This window comes from Bos mutus, chromosome 8 (assembly GCF_027580195.1).
Source record: "Bos mutus isolate GX-2022 chromosome 8, NWIPB_WYAK_1.1, whole genome shotgun sequence".
Taxonomy (NCBI): domain Eukaryota; kingdom Metazoa; phylum Chordata; class Mammalia; order Artiodactyla; family Bovidae; genus Bos; species Bos mutus.
The window spans coordinates 46,438,202-46,462,458 of record NC_091624.1 but is presented as its reverse complement, the minus strand read 5'-3'; the positions used below and the strand labels follow the sequence as shown (position 1 = coordinate 46,462,458).

Here is a 24,257-nt window from a genome sequence, read left to right as displayed (position 1 = left end):
GAGGTGACCATGGGCACAGGCCAGGTGTCTGTAAAGAAGTTTCCTGGAAATTCACACATCACTTTTTGCGAACATAAAATGGGCCAGAATTTAGTCACATGGCCCATTCACACTGCATAGAAGTCTTTGTTCCAAGTTGGTCATGTGCTTATCTATCAGGCATGTCTGTGAAGGAGATATGGAGGATGGATATTAGGCAATAGCTAGCCTTCTCTTCCGTAGGAGATGCTATCCCTCATGGTTGTGGTTTTTAAGTATAATCTCCAGGAAGATCTTAACATAACGTCTGACCCAGAGTGAACTCTTATTTATCTGCTGTGTGACCTTGGATGTGTTACCTCACTTCTCTGGGCTTCATTTCTCTTCTCTGAAATGAGAGTCTCCTGGTTGGAGTTGGGCTCGAGTCCCTTTAACTCTGAGGCCCTAATCTGGAGGCTGGCCAGGAGAGGGCAGTGTTGGAGAGAAGAAGGAAGCAGAGGTGCCCCCAAAGAACTAAGCTACCCCAGGATCTCTGGGGCCCTGATGGGGTCTGTCTGCTCTGCCCTGCTGTGAGATAGGTATAAATTGGTATCTGCACACTGACCGTGGGACTTACAACATTGGATAATGTTATTAAATAGCAATAATTGCTTTCAGTATGTAGACAGAAATGATCTTATTGAATTTTTGGAAGATGCAGTAAAGTATAAAGAAAAAATTGCCCTTGGTCACACATCCAGATATAATCATGATTGACATTTTGTGGCATATATCTTTTGAGTATTTTTCCTAGTCATTTTTTTGTATCCGTGAATATGATATCATGCTATATATAATAAACAAATACTTAGCACAGCACTAAATATGTACCAGCCAAATGCTTATTAAGTATTTGTTGCAGTTTGCATATATTCACTCACCTATATCCCAAAAAACCATGCCAGGTCAGGCACTTTTATTGTTGTTCAGTCTCTAAGTCATGTCCGACTCTGACCTCATGGACTGTGGCACGCCAGACCTCCCTATCACTGTCTCCCGGAGTTTGCCCAAGTTCATGTCCATTGAGCCGGTGATGCACTGTTATCTTCCCCCATTGTGCTGAACCTGCTGTATTAACAGTTTGTCATGACCATCTTTTCTGTGTCAGAAACACTCTTTGGCCCCAATGCATCCAATGATTAAATGATGTAACATTCCATCATCTCTTTATCCAAGATTGACCTGCTGGACTTTGGGGTTCCTAGTTTTTGTTTTCACAGCTCTGATGAATTATCCTTATGCCGATGAAGTTGTTGAGGTCCAGAGGGGTCAGCCCTTATTCACGGACTCTCAGAAAAGAAGGACAGTGCCTTGATGGGAACCCAGGAGGCTCCCCACTTCCCATCTTGTTGCTCTCCTGTCCCACCTCCTTATGCCCTGTAGAGGGCGGCGGTGTGCCCACCTGCCTGGTGGCAGATGGAGGATGGCCAGGGTGCTCTGCTGAGTAGGCGTTTGCAGCCATCCTTGCGGAGATGCCCGCCTGCCTGGCTCCCGAGGCAGGTTTAGCTGTGGGATGCCCTTCCCTGCAAAGAACCATCTGGCACCAAGTTCACTCTCTTTTATTAATTAAAGTTACTGTGGACCACGTGAAAGCTTTTCCTTGATGATCCACCAGTTATCATGGTGTGGATTTTATACTGACCCCAAATCGCATTTTCAAAACTTAAAATAAAATTGCAGTTAAAAATGTCAGCAGTGGGAGGTGTGGCTAGAGCAGGAAGGAGGTGGTGGGATGGGGGATGGGGGTGTCTGCTGGGCTTGCAGAGAGCCAGCCTGGGCCTGCCAGTGCCCTCATCCCCGCCTCCTGGAACCCCGGCTCTAGCCACACCAGCCTCCTTGCTGTTCTGCACACTGGTCTTGCTCCTCTTGTCTCCAGTCCTTCCTGCATTCCATTCCCTTGGTCTGCAGGGCCCTCTCCCAGCACAGCACACCCAGCACTTCTAGACTCCCCCATGGCTCTCTGCAGCCTCTCCCCCTGTGCTAGTCTTGTTGCTGTGCACAGACCCAAGAGAACCTGGGGTTGTGGAGCAGAGCAGACGAGGGTATCACTCACTTGCTGGGAGGAGAGCTGAGAACATCACGTGGGTTTCTGGCTTGGCTGTGGTGGGGGATGGGATTCGGGGGTGCTGCCATTCTCTGAGAAGCAGGGGAGACCTGGAGTCTTCTTCCCAGAGCTAGGAGCCCTCCTGGGGCTTGCCTAACCCACAGCCTGTCTTTTTCAGCTTCGAAATGGAGCCCCCTTCACCAGACTCCCGAGCGACAAGCTGAAGGCAGTCATCCCCCCTTTCTTGCCCCCTTCCAGCTTTGAGCTGTGGAGCTCGGATCGGTCCCGGACATGTCACAACGGGAAGGCAGACCCCATGAAGACTGTGCTGCCTCAGAGAGCCGGCAGAGGCCACCCCACGGGTGGAGGGAGCACGGACAGTGTAAGTTGTCCAGTTCACACACTTCGACGTTTCATCTACTACTCTCTGATGTCGTGATGGATTGCAGGCAGAGGGACCTCAGATCCCTTCTGATCTAGGGGGGCTGTAGCTTTTTATTTTAAGTGAGTGATACTCCTTTGTCTAATGAAACCCTACAAAGGAATTAAATATGTAAGCAGATTAGAGTGAACGAAAGTGGAAGCCCCTGTCCCTGGAATCCTGGACCTCTGAGGAACATAGGTTGAAGACCTGATCTAACCCAATGTTCCCTTTAATAGATGAACCAACAACCCAGAGAACGGAGGTAGTTGCTGAAGGTCACCGAGCCACGTGGGGTTGAGGATGCTGGGACCCAAAATCAGGTTCTTGGCTTTAATCAGGCTCCACACCACATTATTGCACAGGTTCAGGACCAGACTCAAACACTGGAGACCGCTCTGTGTGCTCCTAGAGTTTTCTTGCAACCAGAGTGTGACTTCTGTCCTTCTGACCATGGTGGTTTCTGACCTGCTGGCCCTCAGTGTGTTGCTGTGATGCACTGAGGCGGTCCCTCTCAATGTGGGAGCTGATACCCACACGAGCAGACTGTAGACAATGGAGATTCAGGGACTTAGACCCTGACCCTGCTGCTTTGTGTTGAGTGACAGGAGCCACTCAGAGCCCCCGTCTCTGTCTGACACCCTGGTGCTTGCTATTGCCTTCCTGGACTGTTGTAATGCCAAATCACTAGTTGGAGACCAAGGCCCTGGTGCCTGGAAGTGTTTAAAAGAGACAGAGTGAGTTTATGTTAAGTCCACCACATGGGAGGAGGTGGGTGACCTGTGGGAAGTGGTGTCACAGGTGCTTAGCCTGAGCTAGTGGTTGGTCGAGTTGTCAGCAGGTAGATGTGCACTCCCATCCCTTGGGGGCCTCCTCGCAGACTGAGCAAGGATCGGCTAGGATGGGCCAGCTGAACTCCAGGGCCCTCCCCATCATGACCTGTGTGTCAGATGGAATGAACAGCACACCCTAACTGCCATATCTGCCTTATTCTTGCAGACTCTCGTCAGGCCAGTTAAATTTCCATCTCTCTCCAGAAGCCCAGCCTCCCCCGCCAATTCTGGAAACTTCAACCACTCACCTCATTCCTCTGGTGGCTCCAGTGGGGGAGGAGGCATGAGCAGGCATGGTGGGGAGCTGCATAACCGCTCAGGTGGGTACCCAGGCAGCCCACTCCAGGAACACAGGAAGATCACTTAGGGTTGAGGGTGTGAACTGCAGACAGTCCTTGAGACCACTGCATGCGCACTGTCTTTCTCCTTGATGTGCCTAAAGGATTTTTCAGTGAATTCACAATCCGAGTCTGTTTTATGCAGTTTCTTAGGGCAAGAAAGTGGGGAGTGGTAAGGGAAGAGATAGTCTGTAATGGTCTATTTTGTTAGAAAATTTTGCAAGAAACTAAGAGAAATGAATAGTGTTTTTGTGGTGTTTAAAATCCTTGAAGGTTAAACCTTACGTATCTTCTCATCCTGATTCTTCAATGAACAAATGAAGGAACTGAAGCTCAGAGTGGTTAATGGATTTGCCCAGGAGTACACAGCAAGGAGGTGACAATTAAAACTCAAAGCCGTTTGCCCTACCGTTATTTTGGGCTTATGGCATACTTTCCTTCTCTTTAAGTTTACTTGTTTTCAATCATTACATTTATTTACCATATTCTTTCAGAAAATATTACTGGCCACTTATTAGATATAAGCCAAAGTCTAGGTGATAGAACACGTAGCAATAAAAAATTCAAAGTCAGTTTTGTAGGAAGTTGTATTCTGGTGCAAACAGATAATTTTGAATAGATGTTTAAGTAGGGGTTTTCGAGGTGATGCTAGTGGTAAAGAACCCACCTGCCAATGCAGAGGATGCAAGAGACGTGGGTTCAATCCCTGATCCGGAAAGATCCCTTGAAGAAGGAAATGGCATCCTGCTCCAGTATTCTTGCCTGGCAATTTTTTTTTTTTTTTAATCTGAGAATAGTAAATGCTGTAAAAAAACCAAACAAAACAGAATATGGAAAAAGGTAATGTGGCTGGTTACAGGATACTTTCTAGTCTTCTCCTAGGGCATCCAGGATTAAGTAAAGCGAGCTTTGCAGGAAGGCACCATGCTTTATGCCATCATAGGAATGTAATGCATGCTTCTTGTGGGAAAGCTTGAAAACCAGCTAAAGCAAAAGGCAAAAAAAAGTATAATATCACCCACTAGGAATCATTGTTAACATTTTGATGTATATCTTGCAAGGTACATTTCGCTTCTTTCTGAAAGAAGAATAAGTTTTTGAGCACTTAGTGTGTGCCAGGCACAGTGCCCTTTAAGTGGATTATCTCCTTCAGTCTTCCAACAACCTGTGAGGTAGCCTCCCCAGAGTCCAGAACGGGGAACTGGGGCTCAGGGGAGTTCAATTAACTCAGCCAGAGTCACACAGCAGTGAAACAGCAGAGCCAGGCCCACGCGCAGGCAGGCTGACTTCTGAGTATACTCTGCTTTGCAACCTTTTCCCTCTCTGTGCCTGTTTCCATGTTGTAACCACCTTTTTATGCCAATGCACGTGTATCTACAGATTCTTTCATTTTCTAAACTTTTTATTTTATATTGAAGTAGCACTGAAGGCAATGGCACCCCATTCCAGCACTCTTGCCTGGAAAATCCCATGGATGGAGGAGCCTGGTGGGCTGCCAGTCCATGGGGTCGCTAAGAGTTGGACACAACTGAGTGACTTCACTTTCACTTTTCACTTTCACGCACTGGAGAAGGAAATGGCAACTCCAGTGTTCTTGCCTGGAGAATCCCAGGGACAGGGGAGCCTGGTGGGCTGCCGTCTATGGGATCGCACAGAGTCGGACACGACTGAAGCGACTTAGCAGCAGCAGCAGCAGCACTGAAGGAGGGCATGACAACCCACTCCAGTAATCTTGCTTGGAGAATCCCATGGACAGAAGAGCCTGGTGGGCTACAGTCCATAGGGTTGCAAAGAGTTGGACACAACTGAAGTGACTTAGCACATAGCCAGTTAACAATGTTGTGATATGTTCAGGTGGACAGCCTGAAAGGGACTCAGCCATACACATGCATATATCCATTCTCTCCCAAACTCCCTTCCCATCCAGGCTGCCACATAACATTGAACAGAGTTCCCTGTGGACAGCATCTTTTAAATAACCAAACAGCCTTCCACTCATGTGAGGTGTCACAATTTTAATTAACCAGTTCCCTCTTGTTGAACACTGAGGCTGTTCCAGATTTTTGCTCCTGTAGATCCCACTCTAAGTAATGGCTTCAGAGCACTGGGCTTACACACTTGCTTAGTGATTTGCTTAATGTAAGTGCCTTTGAATCAGGGTGGCAGGGTCAATGGGTTTGCCTGTTTTTGAAGCTTTCCATTTTGCCTTCCAGAACGGCCCTGTTTATACATGTAAAATATTTCCAGCAGTGCCTGACACCTGGTCAGTGCCCTGTAAATCGTAGTTATCAGTGTTCCCCCTCTGATGCCCTCCCTAGCCCTGGATATTATCATTTTCCCTTTTCCCTTCATCATAATTCAAGGTTGCTGATAGATTTGGAGAAACAGGGAGAGGGAACGTGGCAATCATGAGTCAAGCAAGGAAGCCGAGCCCCTGAATGTTATGGAGTGAGAAGGCTATTGACACAGCTGTGGGAGTAGCTGGGGATGTGAGGTTCAGAATGCGGAGCTGGGGAGGATGTTGGATGGTGTTGGAGGAGCCCTGGTGGGGCAATGTGTGTGGCTGTTAGAGGGCACTGGGAGGGGCTGCTGTGGTAACCCAGGGCTGGCCTGGTGTCTGGCCTGCTGAAGGCTGAGTTGGCCATGGTGTGGTGGAAAGTGAGCAGAAACTGGAGCCTCGGTGGCCTGTCCACCTGCCAGTTGTCATACGCAGTCCTGTGGTCAGCCCTGACCCAGAGCCAGAGGATGGTCTGGGCGATGTGGTTTCGGCTCAGCTGGGTCAGCCCCTGACACCCACTGCCCACGATGCAGTGCTTTGGACCTTGGCAGTCATTCCTATTCCTCTTTCCTCAGGTGGCAGCATAGACAGTGTCCTCTCCCAGATCGCTGCCCAGAGGAAAAAAGCAGCTGGATTATCTGAGCAGAAGCCCAGCCATCGGTCAAGTCCTGTTGGGCCAGCGCCCAGCTCCAGCCCGTCTGAACTCCCGGTCTCCCCGGCAGGCAGCAGTGTTCCTGGTGGCAAGGTGCTTGTTCTGTTTCCGTCTCCTCCTCTGATGCTTGTAGATCCTGTCCTAGCACCGTTGACACCCTGGGGAGTGCAGGCAGTGCCGCTGTCATGGGACAGACTAAACCTTCCATCCGGCTGCCCTTGGGCTTTCCAAGAAGTGTGGTTTCCAAGATCACGCCCCATGCCGTTGGTGTCGTGTGCACGCGTGTTCACCTCCCCCAAGATACCTCCAGGTGGGACGGGTGCAGAGGTATGGGGTGCTGCTGGGGTGAGCACCAGGTTCACAGCCCTGTGCTGGTCATCCAGTCTCACACAACACGTTTTTGTTTGTTGATTTAGAACAAAAGGGTTCCTAGTGGTTTCAGGAGCAACTGCCTGGGTTCTAATCTCAGCCTCACATTTTAGCATTTAGAATGGGGCTGGTACCTGGTACACCTGTGTAAGTGTCGGGGGTTACTGTTGACAGTTGTAGCAGTAATCACCCTCCTACCTTATCCTTCCACTAGTGACATCTTTGGAGTATCTGCTCTTAGCTCACTTCCAGCAGTGAGGATCCAGCAGTGAATGAAGGGGTTGGTGACTGTTCTCTTGGTGTCACTACAGACACAGCAGTGTGTCTTATGGAGAAGGGAGGGTGCTATGGGGCATGTGTCCTTGCTGATTCTTGAGGGCACCACTGACATCGCAATGGAGATCTGAAGGGCAAGGTGAAAGGGTCAAGGGTGGGATGGGTTGAGACTGTCCCAGGGTGAGGTGATGGCACGTGCAGGGCTCCAGAGGTGAATGTGTGGCATAGGAAAGGAGCTATAGGAAGGATGGTGAGCAGGACAGAGCTGAGGACTCATCTGCCTCCATTAATGAGCCCCAGAGCAGTTACCGGGCTTCTTAGGTGGCCCTAGGGGTAAAGAACCCACCTGCCAATGCAGAAGACATAAGAGACGTGGGTTCGATCCCTGGGTTGGGAAGATCCCCTGGAAGAGGGTGTGACAACCCACTCCAGTATTCTTGCCTGGAGAGTTCTATGGACCGAGGAGCCTGATGGGCTACAGTCCATCGGGTTGCAAAGAGTCAGACACGGCTGAAGCAACTTAGCATCCAAGCACAGAGCAGTTAGTGTGCAAGCACAGAGTAGTCACCACATTGTTAGCACCTGTGGGGTTGCAATGGATGAGAAACCCCACATGCCTCAGGGAGTGGGGGTCTTCCAGTATCTTCAGAATCTGCCCCCTCCACCTCCTTAGTCCCTCCACCTGGGTTGATTAATGGAGTAAGCCCCAGAGTGTGGGTCCTAGTCATGAACATGAACTGGCTCCTTTAATAGGTGGCTCCCTGGATTCTCCATAGGGGTGTCATAGCCCATTCCCTCTTCTGAGAGGACCCCAAGTCCTCTCAGAAGGCACAACCCCACTTTTCATTTTATTTTCTAGATGTCTTAACTTTCTCCCCGGGAAAAGTTAGATCATCTGAAGGCCTCAGCCTTGGACCTTTGCCCAGAAGTGCTTTCAGAGATTAATATCGTAATGGATATATGAGAAATAGTCTTTGTTTTCTGTCCAACCGTTGTTAGTTATACAGCTTTCTTTGTTATTCAAAGTCCCTTATGCAATTGGTCTTATATAATTATTTTCTGTACAGTGTAGCTCCAAAAAAAAAAAAATCTCTGTATATGTTAGCATATTTTCTATTATGTTCAAAATTACTTGTGTACTAGGATTTATGAAATTAAGTTCCTTTTAGAATTCAGCGCTAGGTACAAAATGTCTATTGATATTTCAATATGTTTTATTTCATCCAATAGTAAAAATTCTGTAATTAGCATATTTCTCTTTTTGCCTTTGCTGCTAGGAAACTCAGCTACTCATTACAGTAAATCTGCTACTCTAGAATTTTCACATAGTTTTCCTCTTCTCTGTTTCTCTTCTCTGTGTAAAATTTTCTGTTTCTGTTTTGATGGTCTTATTAGATGTGTTATGTATTGTTAGCTTCCTCTCACTGGTGTTGGAAATAGGGAGGCATCTAAGTTATAAATTATATTAACCATTGCATCACCTGGACGCACCTGTCATATTTAAGGTATGTACAAGTGTGTTCTGATGAAAGGGAATTGTGTCAGAAGATGCATTCAGGCAACAGAAAACTGGAGAAACAATCCAGTTCAATGATCACCCGATATTTCTAGCATAAGAATATGCTGTAAACTTGGGGAGCTACTTAAAAACTCAGATTTCTGGGTTCCACACAGCTTAACTAAATGAGACTCTCAGGGTAGGGTCTGAGGAATCTGTTTTTCTCTTCTGAGAGTGTTGCAGCCAGCCCAGCCCAAGTTCTTAGAAATCACTGCCCTAAATCAAAGGACACAGGAGTGGGCTTTCTGTCAAAGGCTCTAGCAGCAAAATGGAGACATAAAGTGCTTTTCAAAGACTCGCTAAGGGAGAATTAGAAATTAGTATTCAAAATATGAGCCTGATGATTCTGGGTTTTGCACTTTGCTTAAACCAAGCACACTGCAGTGGTAGAATATTTCTAAGGCATGACTTCTGACGTGAAGTGTGCCTTAGCAGATACAGAGTGGAGATGGGGTGGGGCCGGAGTGTGCTTCACTTCCCAGATCTCAGAAAGCCCAAAGGCCCCCTGGGAATATCAGCTTTCTGTTCCCACCCAAAAGCACAGTGGTTGAAAACAACGCATTTCTTACATTGCACATCTGTGGCTGGGCAGCCTGGTCTGGACTTAGCTAGGCAGTGCTTCTGGACTGAGGGGATCTCTTACATGTTTGACTGTTGGGTGATCAGAACAGTGGGTCCATGCGTGTCCACAAGTTTGGACATGTTCTCATGGCAACAGTCAAAGGCATTAGTTGAAAACCAATGAAGTTTAAGCAAGTCATCACACCCACTGCAGGAGACCACACAGTTATGTAGCAAAGAGTATAGGTACAGGAAGGGCGGAGATGATGCCACGACATGATTAATCTGCCACACTGGAGATGAAAGGGATAGTTCAAATATTTCAGAGCACCCCAAATCTTATATTTACCTGCCTCCTCCCCAATAATGTTGCCTATAGGCCTGGAGTATTGTGTTTATTTGCCCTTGACTGAAATAGAATCTGTTTTGTAGGGATATCCCAGTTGTCTCCTGCTTAGTCAGAAGCTTTATTATGGAATGGCTGTCTTTACAAAAAAAGCAGAAGGAAGAATCCATTAATAATATAGACAGATTATTGACAAAGTTTTTTCGAGTCTAAGAAAGGGACTTCTGTTTGGGATGTAGTTAGCAAGAAGGAACATTAAAGGCTTAGCAGAAGGAAAGGTGTACCCATTTCTAGGCATGAAAACTATTTATCTTGGTCTCTACTGTCCTATATGAGATGTCCAATTTTTAACATAAACTATAAGACATGTAAAAAGGCAAGAAACACCAGACTTCCAACAAACAAGGCAGTCATCAGAATCTGATGTAGATGTGAAACAGGTGTTGGAATTATATAACAGGAAGTTTAAAAGAACTACAATTAATATGCTGAAGGCTCTAGTGGACAATCTGAACAGCATGCAGACTCCTATGAGTAGCAATTTTATCGGAGAAATGGAAACTATAGGAGCCAAATGGAAATGTTAGAAATAAAAAACACAGAGATGAGGAATGCCTCTGATGGTCTCCTCAGTAGAAAGATTCTTTCCTTGACACAGCCAAGGAAGGAATCAATGAACCTGAAGATAGGGTAATAGAAATTACCCAAACTGAAACATGAAGTAAAGAAGTCAAAGCAAAAACAAAAGCCGAGCACCCCAAAGTTGTAAGATAGTAACAAATGCTCTCATACAGGTAATTGGAACCCCTGAAGAGAGAGAGAGAGAATGGTGGGGCATAAGGAATATATATATATTTAATGGCCAAGAATTTCTCCCCCAATTAATTACAGATGCCAAACCTCAGGTCCAGGAAGTTCAGAGAACACTGAATAGGATAAATACTGGAAAAGAGCACTTCGTTAGCATAATTCACCAGGTTAATAGACTGAAGAATAAAATGCAGAAAAAGCACCTGGCAAAATTCAGACTCCATTTCATGATCAGAACTTCCAGCAAACTAAGAATTGAAAAGAACTCCCTGGACCTCATATGAAATACCTGTACTTAGAATTGTACTTGATGATAATAGACTGAGTGCTTTTCACCAAAGATCTGGAACAAGGATGTTGCCTCTCTCAACTTTGTACCAAAACCTATCCTATAGCTAGTGTGATAAGGTAAGGAACAGGTTAAAGGTACACAGATTGGAAAGGAAGAAATAAAACTGTCTCTAGTTTTAGATGTTATGTTTGTCTACTCAGAAAGTACAAAAAAGTTACACAAACCCTCCTAGGACTAAAAAGTGAGTTCAGCAGGGTCTCAGGATACGAGGTCAGTATACAAAAGTCAATTGTATTTTTATACAGTAGCAATGAACAATTAGAATAATTAGACTTTTTAAATTTGAAACTGAAAGTATCATTTACAGTACATTAGAAATGTATTATATAAAAATGAAATTATATGAAAATGTATTATGAGAGTGAAATCTTTAGGTATAAATCTAATAAAGTATGTGCAGAATCTATAGGTTGAAAACCACAAGACATTGATAAATAAGCTTAAATGAGCAATAGAAGGCTCAATATTGTTAAGGTATCAGTTTTTTTTTTTTTGCAGTTGATCTATAGATTCAATATAATCCAAATTAAAATCCCAGCTAGCTCTTTTTGTAGAGATCTAGAAAGTGATTCTGAAATTTGTTTTAAGATGCAATAAGAAAGTATAAGCAAAAGAATTATGAAAAAAAATCATATTATTAATACCTAGTTTTAAGACTTACTGTAAAACAGTATGTTATTAGGGAAGGACAGACACATAGGTCATTGGAACAGAATAGAGAGGCTAAAAATAGACCTAACAAGAATAGTCAACTAAATTTTTTTTCACCATGGTGCAAAGGCAGTTCAACAAAGAACAGGTAGTCTTTTCAACGAATAGTGCTGGAACGATTGACTATGCAAGAAAATGAACCTCCACATATATCTCACAGTGAATTCAGAGATTAACTTAAAATAGATCATAGACTGAAATATAAAATGAAACACTATAAAATTCCTAGGGGAAAATCTGTGTAACTTTGAATTTGGCATGGAGTTTCAGATATAGTACCAAGAGCATGATCCATAAAAGAAAAAATGTTAAATTGGACTTCATAAAAATTCAGATCTTTTGCCCTGCAAGAGACAGCATTAAGAGAATGAAAAGACAAGCCACGCACTAGGCAAAATATTTGTAAATCATGTATCTGATAATGGTTTTGTATCCAGAATAAAGAACTCTCGAAACTCAACAGTAAGTAAACAACCAACAAATTTAAAAATGGGCAAAATATCTGAACAGTTTGTTCATCAGAGAAGACATATAGATGGCATATAAACATTTGATAAAATGTTCAACATCATTATTTAGGAAATACTACTTAAAGCCACAATGAAATAGCACTCTACACCTGTTATTAGACTGCCTAAAATTAAAAAAAAAATTTAAGTTACAAGAGCTGTGAGAATGTGGAACTACTGGAATTCTCATTCATTGCTGATGGGAATGCAGAAATGATACAGCCACCTTGAAAATGTTTGACAGTTTCTTATAAAACTACATATACATTGAGTATGTGACCTCTCTCCTAGATACTTACCCCAATAGATTTTTAAAAAATTATATTTATACAAAAGTCAGTTTGTGAATGTTTACAGCAGTTTTTCATAAATACCCTAAGCTAGAAACATCCTGTAACAGGTAAACACATAAACCAACTGTGGTAATACCCATGCAGTGGAATATGTGCATGCGTGCTAAGTTGCTTCAGTCATGTCCAACTCCGTGTGACTCTATAGACTGTAGCCTACCAGGCTCCTTTGTCCATGGGATTCTCCAGGCGAGAATACTGGAGTGGGCTGCCATACCTGCCTCCATGGAATCTTCCCCACCCAGGAATTGAACCCATGTCTCTTACATCTGCTGCACTGGCAGGCAAGTTCTGTACCACTAGCACCACCCGGAAGCCCATACAATGGAATACTACTCAGCAATGGAAAAGCATACACCACTGACACATGCAGTAACTTAAATGAACCTTAGAAGTGTTATGCTGAGCCGGATAAAAAAGTGTACATGTTATTCGATTCCATGTGTATGACAGTTTCTTCGAAATGCAAAATTATAGGAATGGAAAACAGAGCAGTTATTTCCATGGATTGGAGTGGGGGAAGAGTTAACTAGAAAGGGACAGCACAGGGCAATTTGGGGGATGATGGAACTGTTCCATGGCGGATACACAACTCTACTTATTTATCAATACCTGAAGAATTGTACGCAGAAGTTATCTTTACTGCATGTGGATTTTAAATCAACCAGGAACTAAGGATGTGTGCAGACTGTGACAACAGATCTAGCTGCATTACAAGTGAGTGACACAGCTACACTGTAGGAGGTGGGCGAAAACACGTCAGTGGAGACTGTAAGAGTAAAGACAAAAGAACTGTACATAAGCATTGTATTCTAGTTGGTTTTTTTTTTCCCTTGTAGGTGTTATAGGCTAGCAATTCTGAAGCTGCTTTACGTGTGTGTGTGTGTATATATATATGTGTGTATATATACACTTTACACATACACTAAAGTTGAACAAATAATGAGACTCAGAGATTGAGTCATAGGGGAAATGGTGGAACTAACCCTGTGGGTGTTGGATTGGAGTCAGAGCTATCAGTATGAATCAGTATGAATGCATGCTTGTAAGTATACATGTGTACACAGGTTGATAGAGGACCAAGTATGGCTGCATGTGTATGCGTAGGTTAGTAGACTTCATACATTTCGTTGCTCTGTTCACTGAGAGGATCTAGAAGGAGTGACATCCCAGTAGCCATGAACAACCTACCATCCAGATTTTGGTATCTAAATACCACCCTCCAATAAAAGGGACCAGGGCATAACAATAGTATTGGATTATAGCCCAGAGAGTATATATCCACAAGCCCCTACTGATCTGAACAAATAAATAGGGGAGAAGGAACAACTCTTCTGGACAGAATTCCAAGTAATAAATGTGGAAGGAATAAGAGAAATAAATCACCATTAGAACATCATGGTAGTAATTGCTCCAGAGAAGATGCACCAGAGAATGTTAAAGTTAACAGACAAACAGGGAAAAAAAAATATTTAGCTCAAAATGTCTCCCCAGATAATTACTGATTATAAAGGAAAAATAGTAACTTCATAATGGGGAGATCTGACAGACGCCACCTTAACTAAATCATCATCAGTGATAAGGTATTGGTGCTTTGTACCTCCGGGTGTGATGCACTGAGAATGGCCCATCACCTCTGTGGTTGTCAACCTCAAGATCCATAAAGAAAAGTGAAGTCGCTCAGTTGTGTCTGACTCTTTGAGACCCCATGGACTGTAGCCTACCAGGCTCTTCCCTCCATGGGATTCTCCAGGCAAGAGTCCTGGAGTGGGTTGCCATTATGAGGAAACAGGACAAACCCACTACGAATACCTGACAAATACCTGACCAGGACTTTTCGAAAGTAACGAGGTCATAAAAGACGAGGCAAGACCAAGGAGTTATTACAGGTTGGAGGAGTACAAGAAGGCAAAATAGGTCAATGCAGCAAGAATCTTGGACCCAAGTAAGAATCAGTGAAACAACTACAGATATTTGCGTCCCATCAGCAGTTCAGCTGGTAGTATCATCCCAGTGTTAATTTCTTAGTTCCCATAATTGTAAGTCTAAAAGTACTCACAAACATAGAAAACAAACTTAAGGTTACAAAAGGGGGCGGGGAGGGACAAATTAGTATGGGATTAACAGATATAAACTATTGCATATAAAATAGATAAGTAACAAGAATTTACTGTATAAGCAGTAAATCCCTGTGTATCTTGTAATAACCTATAATGGAATATAAGCTGCAGGAAAAACCCCACCTGAATCACTAATGCTGTATACCCAAAACTGGCACAACATTGTGAATCAACTGTACTTCTATAAAATAAACAAAAGTACTTCAAAATAAAAAGGCCTTTTTTGTGTGCAACACATACAAAGGAAAAATAGTAAGTCTTCTGTGGTGAATGGTTGAAAGTGACTGGTTTAGATGAAGGAACATCCAGAGCAGAATGGGCCTACATGTGTTAATAAGCCGCACTTTCATTTTAGAGCTGGTCAGTGAGCAGTCACCAGGCTTCCCAGGTGGCACTAGTGGTAAAGAACCCACCTGCCAATGCAGGAGATGCCAGAGAGATGTGGGTTCAAGGACTTGCCCTGGTGGCTCAGACGGTAGAGAATCTGCCCGCAATGTGGGAGACCTGGGTTCGACCCCTGGGTCGGGTAGATCCCTGGGAGAAGGGAATGGCACCCCACTCCAGTATTCTTGCCTGGAGCATCCCATGGACAGAGGAGCCTGGTGGGCTACAGTCCATCGGGTCGCACAGAGTCAGACACGACTGACTTAGCATGGCACGGCAGTGAGAGGTCAGGGGACTCGGCCAAGGACATGCTGCTGGCCGCCATCTGGACAGGACTAGGACTGGGGTTTTCTGGCTCCACTTGTGCCACTTTTTCCATCCCCTTCCCTGTCTCTTCTCGGGGGAGGAGTTTCCTGAAACTTTTGATATTATGGTTTCTGCTTTGCATGTGTTCTATGAAGTAGATTTCATAGTCCTGGTTAGACATCTTGTTGAGTCATATATCACCCGTGTTCCCTGTTGTGGGTGTCTGTTTGAATCATGTCTGCCCTCCAGGTGATGGCTTATGTATTTGTCTTACTCTTTTCAGCAGAAACTGGAGACAAGCAAAAGGCCTCCATCTGGAACCTCCACTACCTCCAAAAGCACCTCCCCTACCCTTACGCCTTCTCCTTCTCCCAAGGGGCACGCGGCCGAGTCCTCCGTGTCCTCTTCCTCATCCCACCGGCAGTCCAAGGGCAGCGGGGGCTCCAGCAGTGGCACCATCACTGATGAGGGTGAGCCCCTGAAAGGTCCTGAAACCCACCCTTCCCTCTGTGGTAACCTGGCAGGTGCCCTTTATTGCTATAGCTATCCTGGGTCAGGCGTTTTTTAGTTTTTTTAGTCAAAAATATCTTTCCCTTCCCTGATTGTACCTTGCATTTTTGCTTTCACTGAGCTCATGTGCCTAAAAGGTATACAGTGGTTTCTGAATGTAGGTTGGTTTTGTCTACATACACAGATGTACACCTGGTATGTACACCTGTAAAGCTGCCTTTCCACCACCCATTATGTACCTTTCCCTGAACCTTGTACAAATCAGAATTCTGTCAGTTGCAAGGGATGAAATCTCCATTCAAACTGATTTAAGCAAAAACAAAACCAAAACACTGATCATCTGTGGGCTCATAATGGAAGTATCCAGGGTGTGCTTCAAGCGTGTCTAAATCCATGTGCCCTGGAATGTTTCACTCCATCTTTCAGGTAGGCTCTCTTCAAGAGGTGGCAGGGATACCCCCTGCAGCTTCATGCTTCTTCTTCCTACTAACCTAGACACCCCAGTAGAAAGTGTGCTACTTCTTAGCAGCTCTGGCAAAACCACGGGTAAAGATCATTGTCCTGTCTTGGCTATATTGATAATGACTTGGGTTGCTTGCCCATCCTTGACTATCTCTGTGTCCCCAAGGGCAGAGTGTGTCTGCCTTTGGAGCCTGGGTCGGTTAGGGTCAGATTGTGTGGATTGGGAGCAGGAGGGAAGTAGCTCCTTAAAGGAAAAATGGAAGTGGATGGAGGGCAAGTAAAAGCAGGAACCTGCGTGAGTGGGGGTGATGAGGAAAGGGAGATGGATCAGACAGCAGGGAGGGAGTTGGAGGCACTGAAGTGAGGTCCCAGGTGTGAAGACGTAAATGATAAAGGAGAGAAGAAGCTCATCCTTTTAAAAACTGCCCTCTGGTGGCTCCTGGGAGGAGGGGTGGGAGAGGAGGGAAAGGAGCTTTGATGAGAGCTAGGGACCAGGCAGGTGCAATCAGAGTACGAATCAGACAGGCAAGGAGATCTCACTGTGTGTGTGGTTTGCAGGCGTCTCACTGCAGCTGCTGGGAGGGAGTGCAGAGGAGATTCTGCCCAGCAAGTGATAAGTTGAAATCAACTGCACAGCCTATGGTCTGTCCTGCGTTGATAAATGTACACTACCGCTGGCATCCTCTTTATTTGGGACTGCTTTTATTGTTTTGTGCTATCTAGCGCGATCATTTATGAAAGCTTCAGAGGCTGGCTAGCAACCCCATTCCTCCCTGTGTCTTCTTTATATATATACATATAATGATCTTTTTCTTTTGCCACACCATATGGCTTGTGGGATCTTAATTCCCCAACCAAGGATTGAATCGGGTCCTCTGCAGTGAAAGCGTGGAGTCCTAACCACTAGACCACCAGAGAATTTCTGTGTGGCATCTTAAGTTCCCCGCCCATGAACTCTCCTGCCTCAGAAGGCCTCAGGAATCTAAACTCCTAGTGGTTCAGTTTGGGATTTGTGCCCCACATTTTCCCCCAAAAGAGTTGAGACAGTGGATATCTGATTGCCCTGTTTGTGCCCACTCTTCTCCCCTCTTATTCATTATTGGAAAAAACATTTGCAAAGCCTTGTTGGGATAAAAAACAGAGGAAGACTTGAGAGCACATTTTTTTTTAAGATTACCTTCTCTGGCTTAGAAAGCCTACTTTTGCTTCCTGGGGTTTCTGGGTCCCGAGGCAGCAAGACCCTTGTCCTGAAGGCATTAGATTATCACAGACCAGAGCCTGAAGTCCATCACTAAAGAGCCATTCTTGATGATATTTTTGTGGAAAACCTAAAGTCTCGGTGAAGGGTCACTTGTGAGCCTTTGCCCTGCTCACTCTGTGTCCCTCTGTTCACTCCTCCTGAAGGAAATGGTGAAGTGGCGACAGTGTCATGTAAGCTTCACACTCATTCCGTGAAGGTGCCTGGGGCAGCCCTGGGAGCTGTAACCTGTGCTGGTGTCCTGATCATTCATCAGGTTGGGGATTCAGATACATTCTGCATAACAACATTAAATGATTATAACACAAGGTGGGATTAAATCTGTGTTACCAGCAAGGCATGGAGCATCATCGTGGGTTTCACTGAAGAGGACACTCAGGCTGGGCTGCAGGGACTGAGCAGACAGTGTGCAGTTGGGCCAGAGCTGATTGTTAAATTTATAGGAAACATCTGCTGCTGCTGCTGCTAAGTCGCTTCAGTCGTGTCCGACTCTGTGCGACCCCATAGACGGCAGCTCACCAGGCTCCCCCATCCCTGGGATTCTCCAGGCAAGAATACTGGAGTGGATTGCCATTTCCTTCTCCAATGCATGCATGCATGCTAAGTCGCTTCAGTCATGTCTGACTCTGTGTGACCCTATGGACAGCAGCCCACCAGGCTCCTCTGTCCACGGGATTCTCTAGGCAAGAGTACTGGAGTGGGTTGCCATTTCCTTCTCCAAGGAAACATATGAACTGGCAATTAAACACAGCTGTTAAAAGTCAAGTTACAACAACAACAACAAAAATATGTGTTAAAAAAATAGACAAGTCAAATTACATGAACTTATAATTAAGCTGATTATGCTACATGTTAAGGTATGTGGCATTTAAATCAAAATATATTATTTTCTTATCTTTTACTGCATTCTAATATCTGTGTTCTTGAAGTTCTTTATGTCTCTTTTTTCTTCATGGTGGGAATACTGAGTACTGATGTGTTACTTCTGTGTGTCTTTCCCAGTTCCATTTCCAGGAACATGACATTGGCAGGTTGAAGTCAGCCATGGTGATGTATTTACACCATGGAAATCAGCAAATACCCACCAGGACTTGAGTTAATGTTTTATTGATCATCTGGATATCATCTAGACAATGTTAATTTTGCAGGTTCAACTTTAAAGTGTCATGTCTATAGCTGTTCTAGCACTGAAAATTGAGAAAATAGTCTAAATAGTCTTTCAGGATTTGAAAACCTTTATCTGAAGTTCCAACATTCGTCTTCATTGTTTCATTTCATCTCACATTTTCACCTAAACAGAAGCATCAGCAAGCCTTCATGTCGGAACTATACTCATTCCCTCTGGCTACAAGAATGATGCAAAAATCAGTGAAGACATTCAGTGAAATGCCTGATATCCAATGAAGGCATTGGCTATATGGAGTTTATAATATAGAGTATCATGTAATTTATTATCATATATAAATTGTGCACATACATCCTTACATGAGTAAAATCTGCTGTAAAGTTATGTATCTACATATATGTATACATTCCCCCTCCCAGAAAGCCAGCACACAAATGTAAAGAGAGACTCATGGAGGGAACAGCATTATAGGCGTCCTGAATCTATAATGGATTATGTGTGGGCTGGGACTCATTTCATCTCATAACACCACTGCTCATTAGCAGCTCTTCTGTGAAGCTTTTCTGGTCCCCTGGGTGGTCAGCTGTCCTCTCTGTCCCCTTAGTCACGCCCTTCACCATGTGCTCACCACCTGTGGGAGGGGTGGCAGAGTGGAATGTGGCACAGGCCTGGTAGCTAAACCACTGGGTTTGAATCCCCAGTGTGCTGTGGTCTAGCGGTGTGATGTCACCCAAGATATGGTGCCAGCTTTCTGTGACTTCCTCATCTGTAGTGGGAGCAGTAATAGGGTCTGCCACGTGGGGTTGTTAAGAGCAAATGGGTATGGAGGGTGCCTGATGGTGAGCACGGGGCATCATCCGTCACCCTCCTCAGTATATCTTCCCAGTCACACCGAGTTCCTTTACCACAGGGACCTGTCTGTACTTGCATTCCCAGCATGTAGTGGGCACAGTAGCCATTGCCGGATGATGAATGAGTGGACCTCTGACCACCTGACCTCCAGTCCACTCTTCTGTAAGCTGCACCCACTGCCCCAGGACCTTTGCACTTGCTGTTCTCGCTGCCTGGATGCTGCTGGTGCTCTTCGCCTTGGTATCTGCACAGCTCGCTCCTTCGTTTACTGCTGAAACGTCAGCTCCTGAGAGACCTTCCCTGACCACCATCTATAAAACAGCATTCTCGCCTCCCCTGTCAGCCCCTCCCACCCTGCTCTGTTTCTCCTTACCGCCTTGTCAGCTTGCCTGTGTTCTGTTTTGGTCCCTGTTGAGTCCCCAGTGCCTAGTCTGGTAAACCCCTTTTGAATGTGTGAATGGATGTTTCTCCAAACCCCCCAGATGCTGGTCTTGTCTCCTTCCCTGTCTCTCTCCCTGTTCTGATAACTTGATACCCCAGATCTTCTGTTTTCCCCTGGTCTGTGTCCATCTGGCTCTCCTGTTCCACTCAGACCCGCCTTTTCTTCAGGAAGCCCACAGTCTCCAAATGCTTATACCAAACCTTGACTCTGAAGCCCGCCTGCCTATTCTCTCCAGGTCTTTCTCTGTCTAGCTGAGGGGTGCTAGTCTTAGTGTTTATTCCAAGGGTAGCTAACAGCAGTTGAGAAATCATAATTTAAAATTGTTCTGGGATAGAGTGCAGGGTTTTAGGCCCAGAAGCTAGAACTCTAAGAACGTGGTGGTTGCAGCCATTGGAGAGTCAGCCTAGCCATGAAGACCCCCATCTTCTGTCTTCACAGCCTGATCTGGGGTTTGGGGAATGCTGGGAGCCTGCCCTGAGGGGGGAGTGTGACCAGCATGTGGCTTGAGACCCACCTGCAGCTGCACCCCAGGAGTGCAGTGTAGATCTGCTTTCTGTGTCGGGGCTTCTTGTAGAATTTCATTTGAAATAAGATTACCACGACTTTATGAAAGTTTGAAGATCACTCTTGAGGCAATTTTACCAAATTGTAAAATGTCTTATTTTACATTCTTTCCCTCTTGAAGATGAACTGACTGGAATCCTTAAGAAACTATCACTTGAGAAATATCAGCCCATTTTTGAGGAGCAAGAGGTAAGAATACTCTTTTTGAGTGTCCATTTAAATCGTAGCATAAAACAGTTGTCTAAATATGTAGGTTGTCATTCTTTAAGCCTGGATTGATCTTTTTCGTTGAGATGGCTGAAGAAATAGAATTTGTGTTCAGCACATTTGGTTCATTCATAACAGTGAAATCCTGGGGACTTTCTGGCTTGTGTTATAATAAAATTTTGTAATTTTGAGCTCTGCTCTCTGTAGTAAAGTTTGTGTCTGTTCTGGTCTCTTTTAGTTGAAGGGGATTACCTAGCCAGTTTTTAGGTTTAAAGTAAGTAAAAAGCAAATTCTAATGAGTCTGTGTTACGTATCTGGACATAAAGAGTCTGTATTAGTCTAAAAGAGTTCCTATTTGCTCTCACTCAAAATCCTAAAAGCACTTACAATCACATTTTAAAAAATTACTGTTCTGCAGTTTGGCAGTTTCTCAAAATGTTGAAGAGAATTACCATATGACCCAGTAATGCCACTCCTAGGTAGGTATATGCCCACAATAATCGAAAGCATACATTTGCACAGTGTTCACAGCAACACTATTCATAATAGCCAAAAGGCAGAAATAGCCCAAATGCCCATCAATTGATGAATGAGTAAATAAAATGTGTTATCACTCTACCTTGGAATGTAGCTTGGCCATTAAAAAGAAAGAAGTACTGATACACTCTACAAAACAGATGAGCCTTGAAGACACTGTGCTGAGAGAAAGCAGTCAGTCACAAAAGGCCACATATGGTATGACTCCATTTATATGCAATGTCCAGAATAGGCAACTCTGTAGAGACAGAAAGTAGATTAGTGGTTGCCAGGGAATGTGGGGAGGAGAGAATGGGAGTGATTGCTAATGAATATGGGTTTTCTTTTTTGGGGTGATGAAAATGCTCTAAAATTAAGTGTGGTGACGATCGCACAACTCTGTACTAAAAAATCATTGAGTTTTACACTTTAAATGGGTGAATTGTATGGTAAGTGAATTACATCTCAATAAGATGTTAAAATTTTTACTGTCAGCGAAATAAAACTCCTCAGTGGGCCCATTAGCTACCAGGGTACAGTCACTGGCTTAGAACATTCTAGTGCCCAGTTTAGTGCACGACAACGGTCACAGTTAATGTAGCACGAGAATCCCTCCTTGTCTCCAGCAAGCTTGAGACCCAGTTAAGGAGTCTGTGTTTCGGTTCAAGAAGAAGTCAGGAGTGCCACGACTTTCTTCCTTTTTTTTGCTTTTCTGCCCTATCCAGTCTGTCCTTCCTGCCTTCTCGATGCCGTAAACTTCAGTGGCAATTTTTCTCGTTGTCAAAAAAATCTTTCCTGTTTGCAGATGGCTGGCTGCTTTTATTTCATGTGTTCCGTGCTTTCTGAGGAGCTGGCCACGGGGACCCACACGCAGGCTGGATGTGGGGTCTCTGCCTCAGGTCTGGGATGGTGGGGGGAGGGGAGTGGCCAGTAGGATCAGGGGGCAGGTGTTTTCCATCAAAACCATGTCACCTGTTCCTTCAGCCTGTCAGTGTCTTGTGATCTGAAAAGCCCCTGAGAGATGCAGGGAGCTTATCGTTATCACAGGGGCCCTCTCTGCATCTCAGAGAGAGCATGGTGTTGGGTGCGGGAGCAGACCCTTCCCCACTGATGCAAACTTGGTTCAAGATTTTTTTTTTTTAATCCAGGAAAGTAAAATGAAAATTGAAAGAAAGGGATTCTCTTGGAGCTGAGGCCCCGGCAGGGATGCCAGAAATGTTAGAATTTCTCCGGTAAAAACCAGGGATCGAACAGCTTTGAGATGCCCATTTTCTGATCCTTTCTCTGCCTCAGTTCTTCACAGTCTTTCTTGCCTTTATTGCTTCTGCTTGTTTCTTTTCTCACTCTGTCTTTCCACAGCCTGCATCTCTCTTGTCCTTGGGGGGGTAAACATGGTAAGTACCGCCATATACTCATATTTTCTGTACAGTATCCTATACTGTTTGAAGTGCAGCAACATTGCAATGAACTTTCTATCAGCAGGACTTGGCTTTCTACCACTCTGGTCACCCAGATTACTGTCTCAGACTTCCCTTACTTATTTTGTTTTCAGAGTCTTTCTAGAATGCACTTCTAAAAATTCCAGGGTGAGAGCTGAGGACAGTTTATTTTTAATGATATTTTCAAATAAACATTCAGCATAAAGCCGGGAATTGAGAAGTAGTAAATCATCATTAATTCACTACTAATAAGCACTAATAGCTCATAATCATGATAGTCCGGTTGTGGTTGGGAAAAAAGAGGTGTGGCACTGAGCAGATGGTAGCAAATCCCCCTTTCTCTCCCCAGGTGGATATGGAAGCATTCCTCACACTCACCGACGGCGACTTGAAGGAGCTGGGTATTAAGACAGATGGATCCAGGCAGCAGATTTTGGCAGCAATTTCTGAACTGAATGCAGGCAAGGTATTGTTCCCAATCTTTTTTTTGTTTGTTTCGAACAGCTGACAGCTTCACTAGGATCCTTGGCCCTGGTGTTCCAAGGACCTTCGTGGTCTGATTTGGTCTCCCGCACATGCCTGGTGGAGGCTGGCCCCGCTCACACACTTCTCAAGGCCAGTGGGTCACTACCTTCCAGTATGTCTATTCCTTTTCCAAGGCCTCTCTTCTCATAAGGTGGTTTCTCTTTAGATCCAGCTTAAATATTCCCTCCAATCATCTCAACCCACAGAGCTGGGTTTTGCCCTCTGGAGCACAGTGTTAGTTGATGAAGACAGGCCCCCAGGTCAGGCTGACCCAGCTCCTCCACTTGCAGTGACCCTGGGCAAGTCGCACCCCTCTCTGAGCCTAGCTTTCTGGTCTGGAGGGTGGGGGTGATGGGCTGACTGCCAGGACTGAGATGCTCAGCAGAGCACCTGGCACACAGAGATCTGCCAGTCACTATTGTTATTGTTGGCATCCTGCACTTTTGTCATTAGCTTTAAAGCTAAAGATTAGCAGTGCCCCCCACCCACCCACCCAAAGGCACATATGCAGAAAGCAAGCAAAACACAGAAGCGAGGCACCGGTCACTCTGCGGCTGTACAGTTGCTCTTGGGCTGTTCACATTCCTTTGCCTTCTGCCTTTCCTTCTACTGTGGGCTGGATTTTTTTGTCTCTTATTCCATAGCAGCTGACTGAAAAACCCGAACAAAGTTTTTGGCCAAACCAATATTGGCCAAAATATTGCTTGCTTACATGATGCTTCTTCACATGTTGCCTTACAGCTCCTCACTCGTTGGGCAATAATGGGATGTTACCATTATAAATAGTGTCAGAGTGGACTTGTCTGCCTGTATGCTTTTTCTTCTGTTGTCTTGTTCCTCAGGCTGTGTGCCACAACATGAGGTTATGTCAGAGACTGTGACTGTTGTATGGTTCTGTCTATATGTTGCTGGGTAGGCACAGAAATACTGATCAGACCTGAAGTGACAGTGGCAAGTGAATATCCATGTAGCATTTTGTCGCTCACAGATCACTTCACGTACATTTCCTTAGTTAATTTGGGCGGCCGGTACCCGCCCACTTCCCTTGTTCAGCCCACGAGCAGAATTGGGGATGGGGAGGGCAGATCTGTATGGAGGCAGCTTCTCCAACCAGCCCTGC

General features: G+C 44.9%; 1 protein-coding gene across 2 annotated transcripts in view; it reads left to right on the top strand.

Moving 5' to 3' along the window:
• The window catches only part of ANKS6 (ankyrin repeat and sterile alpha motif domain containing 6), a 54,640-nt gene that overhangs the window by 19,835 nt on the left and 10,548 nt on the right, over nucleotides 1-24,257 (top strand). Inside the window, exons 9-14 of one of the 2 annotated variants that reach the window (XM_070375545.1) lie at nucleotides 2,241-2,444; nucleotides 3,483-3,636; nucleotides 6,508-6,677; nucleotides 15,523-15,706; nucleotides 20,572-20,639; nucleotides 22,962-23,078. In XM_070375545.1, the coding sequence (XP_070231646.1) occupies nucleotides 2,241-2,444; nucleotides 3,483-3,636; nucleotides 6,508-6,677; nucleotides 15,523-15,706; nucleotides 20,572-20,639; nucleotides 22,962-23,078 (897 nt within the window). Of the gene's footprint in view, nucleotides 1-2,240; nucleotides 2,445-3,482; nucleotides 3,637-6,507; nucleotides 6,678-15,519; nucleotides 15,707-20,571; nucleotides 20,640-22,961; nucleotides 23,079-24,257 lie in introns of both variants that reach the window. The other variant, XM_070375544.1, reaches the window with a different exon arrangement.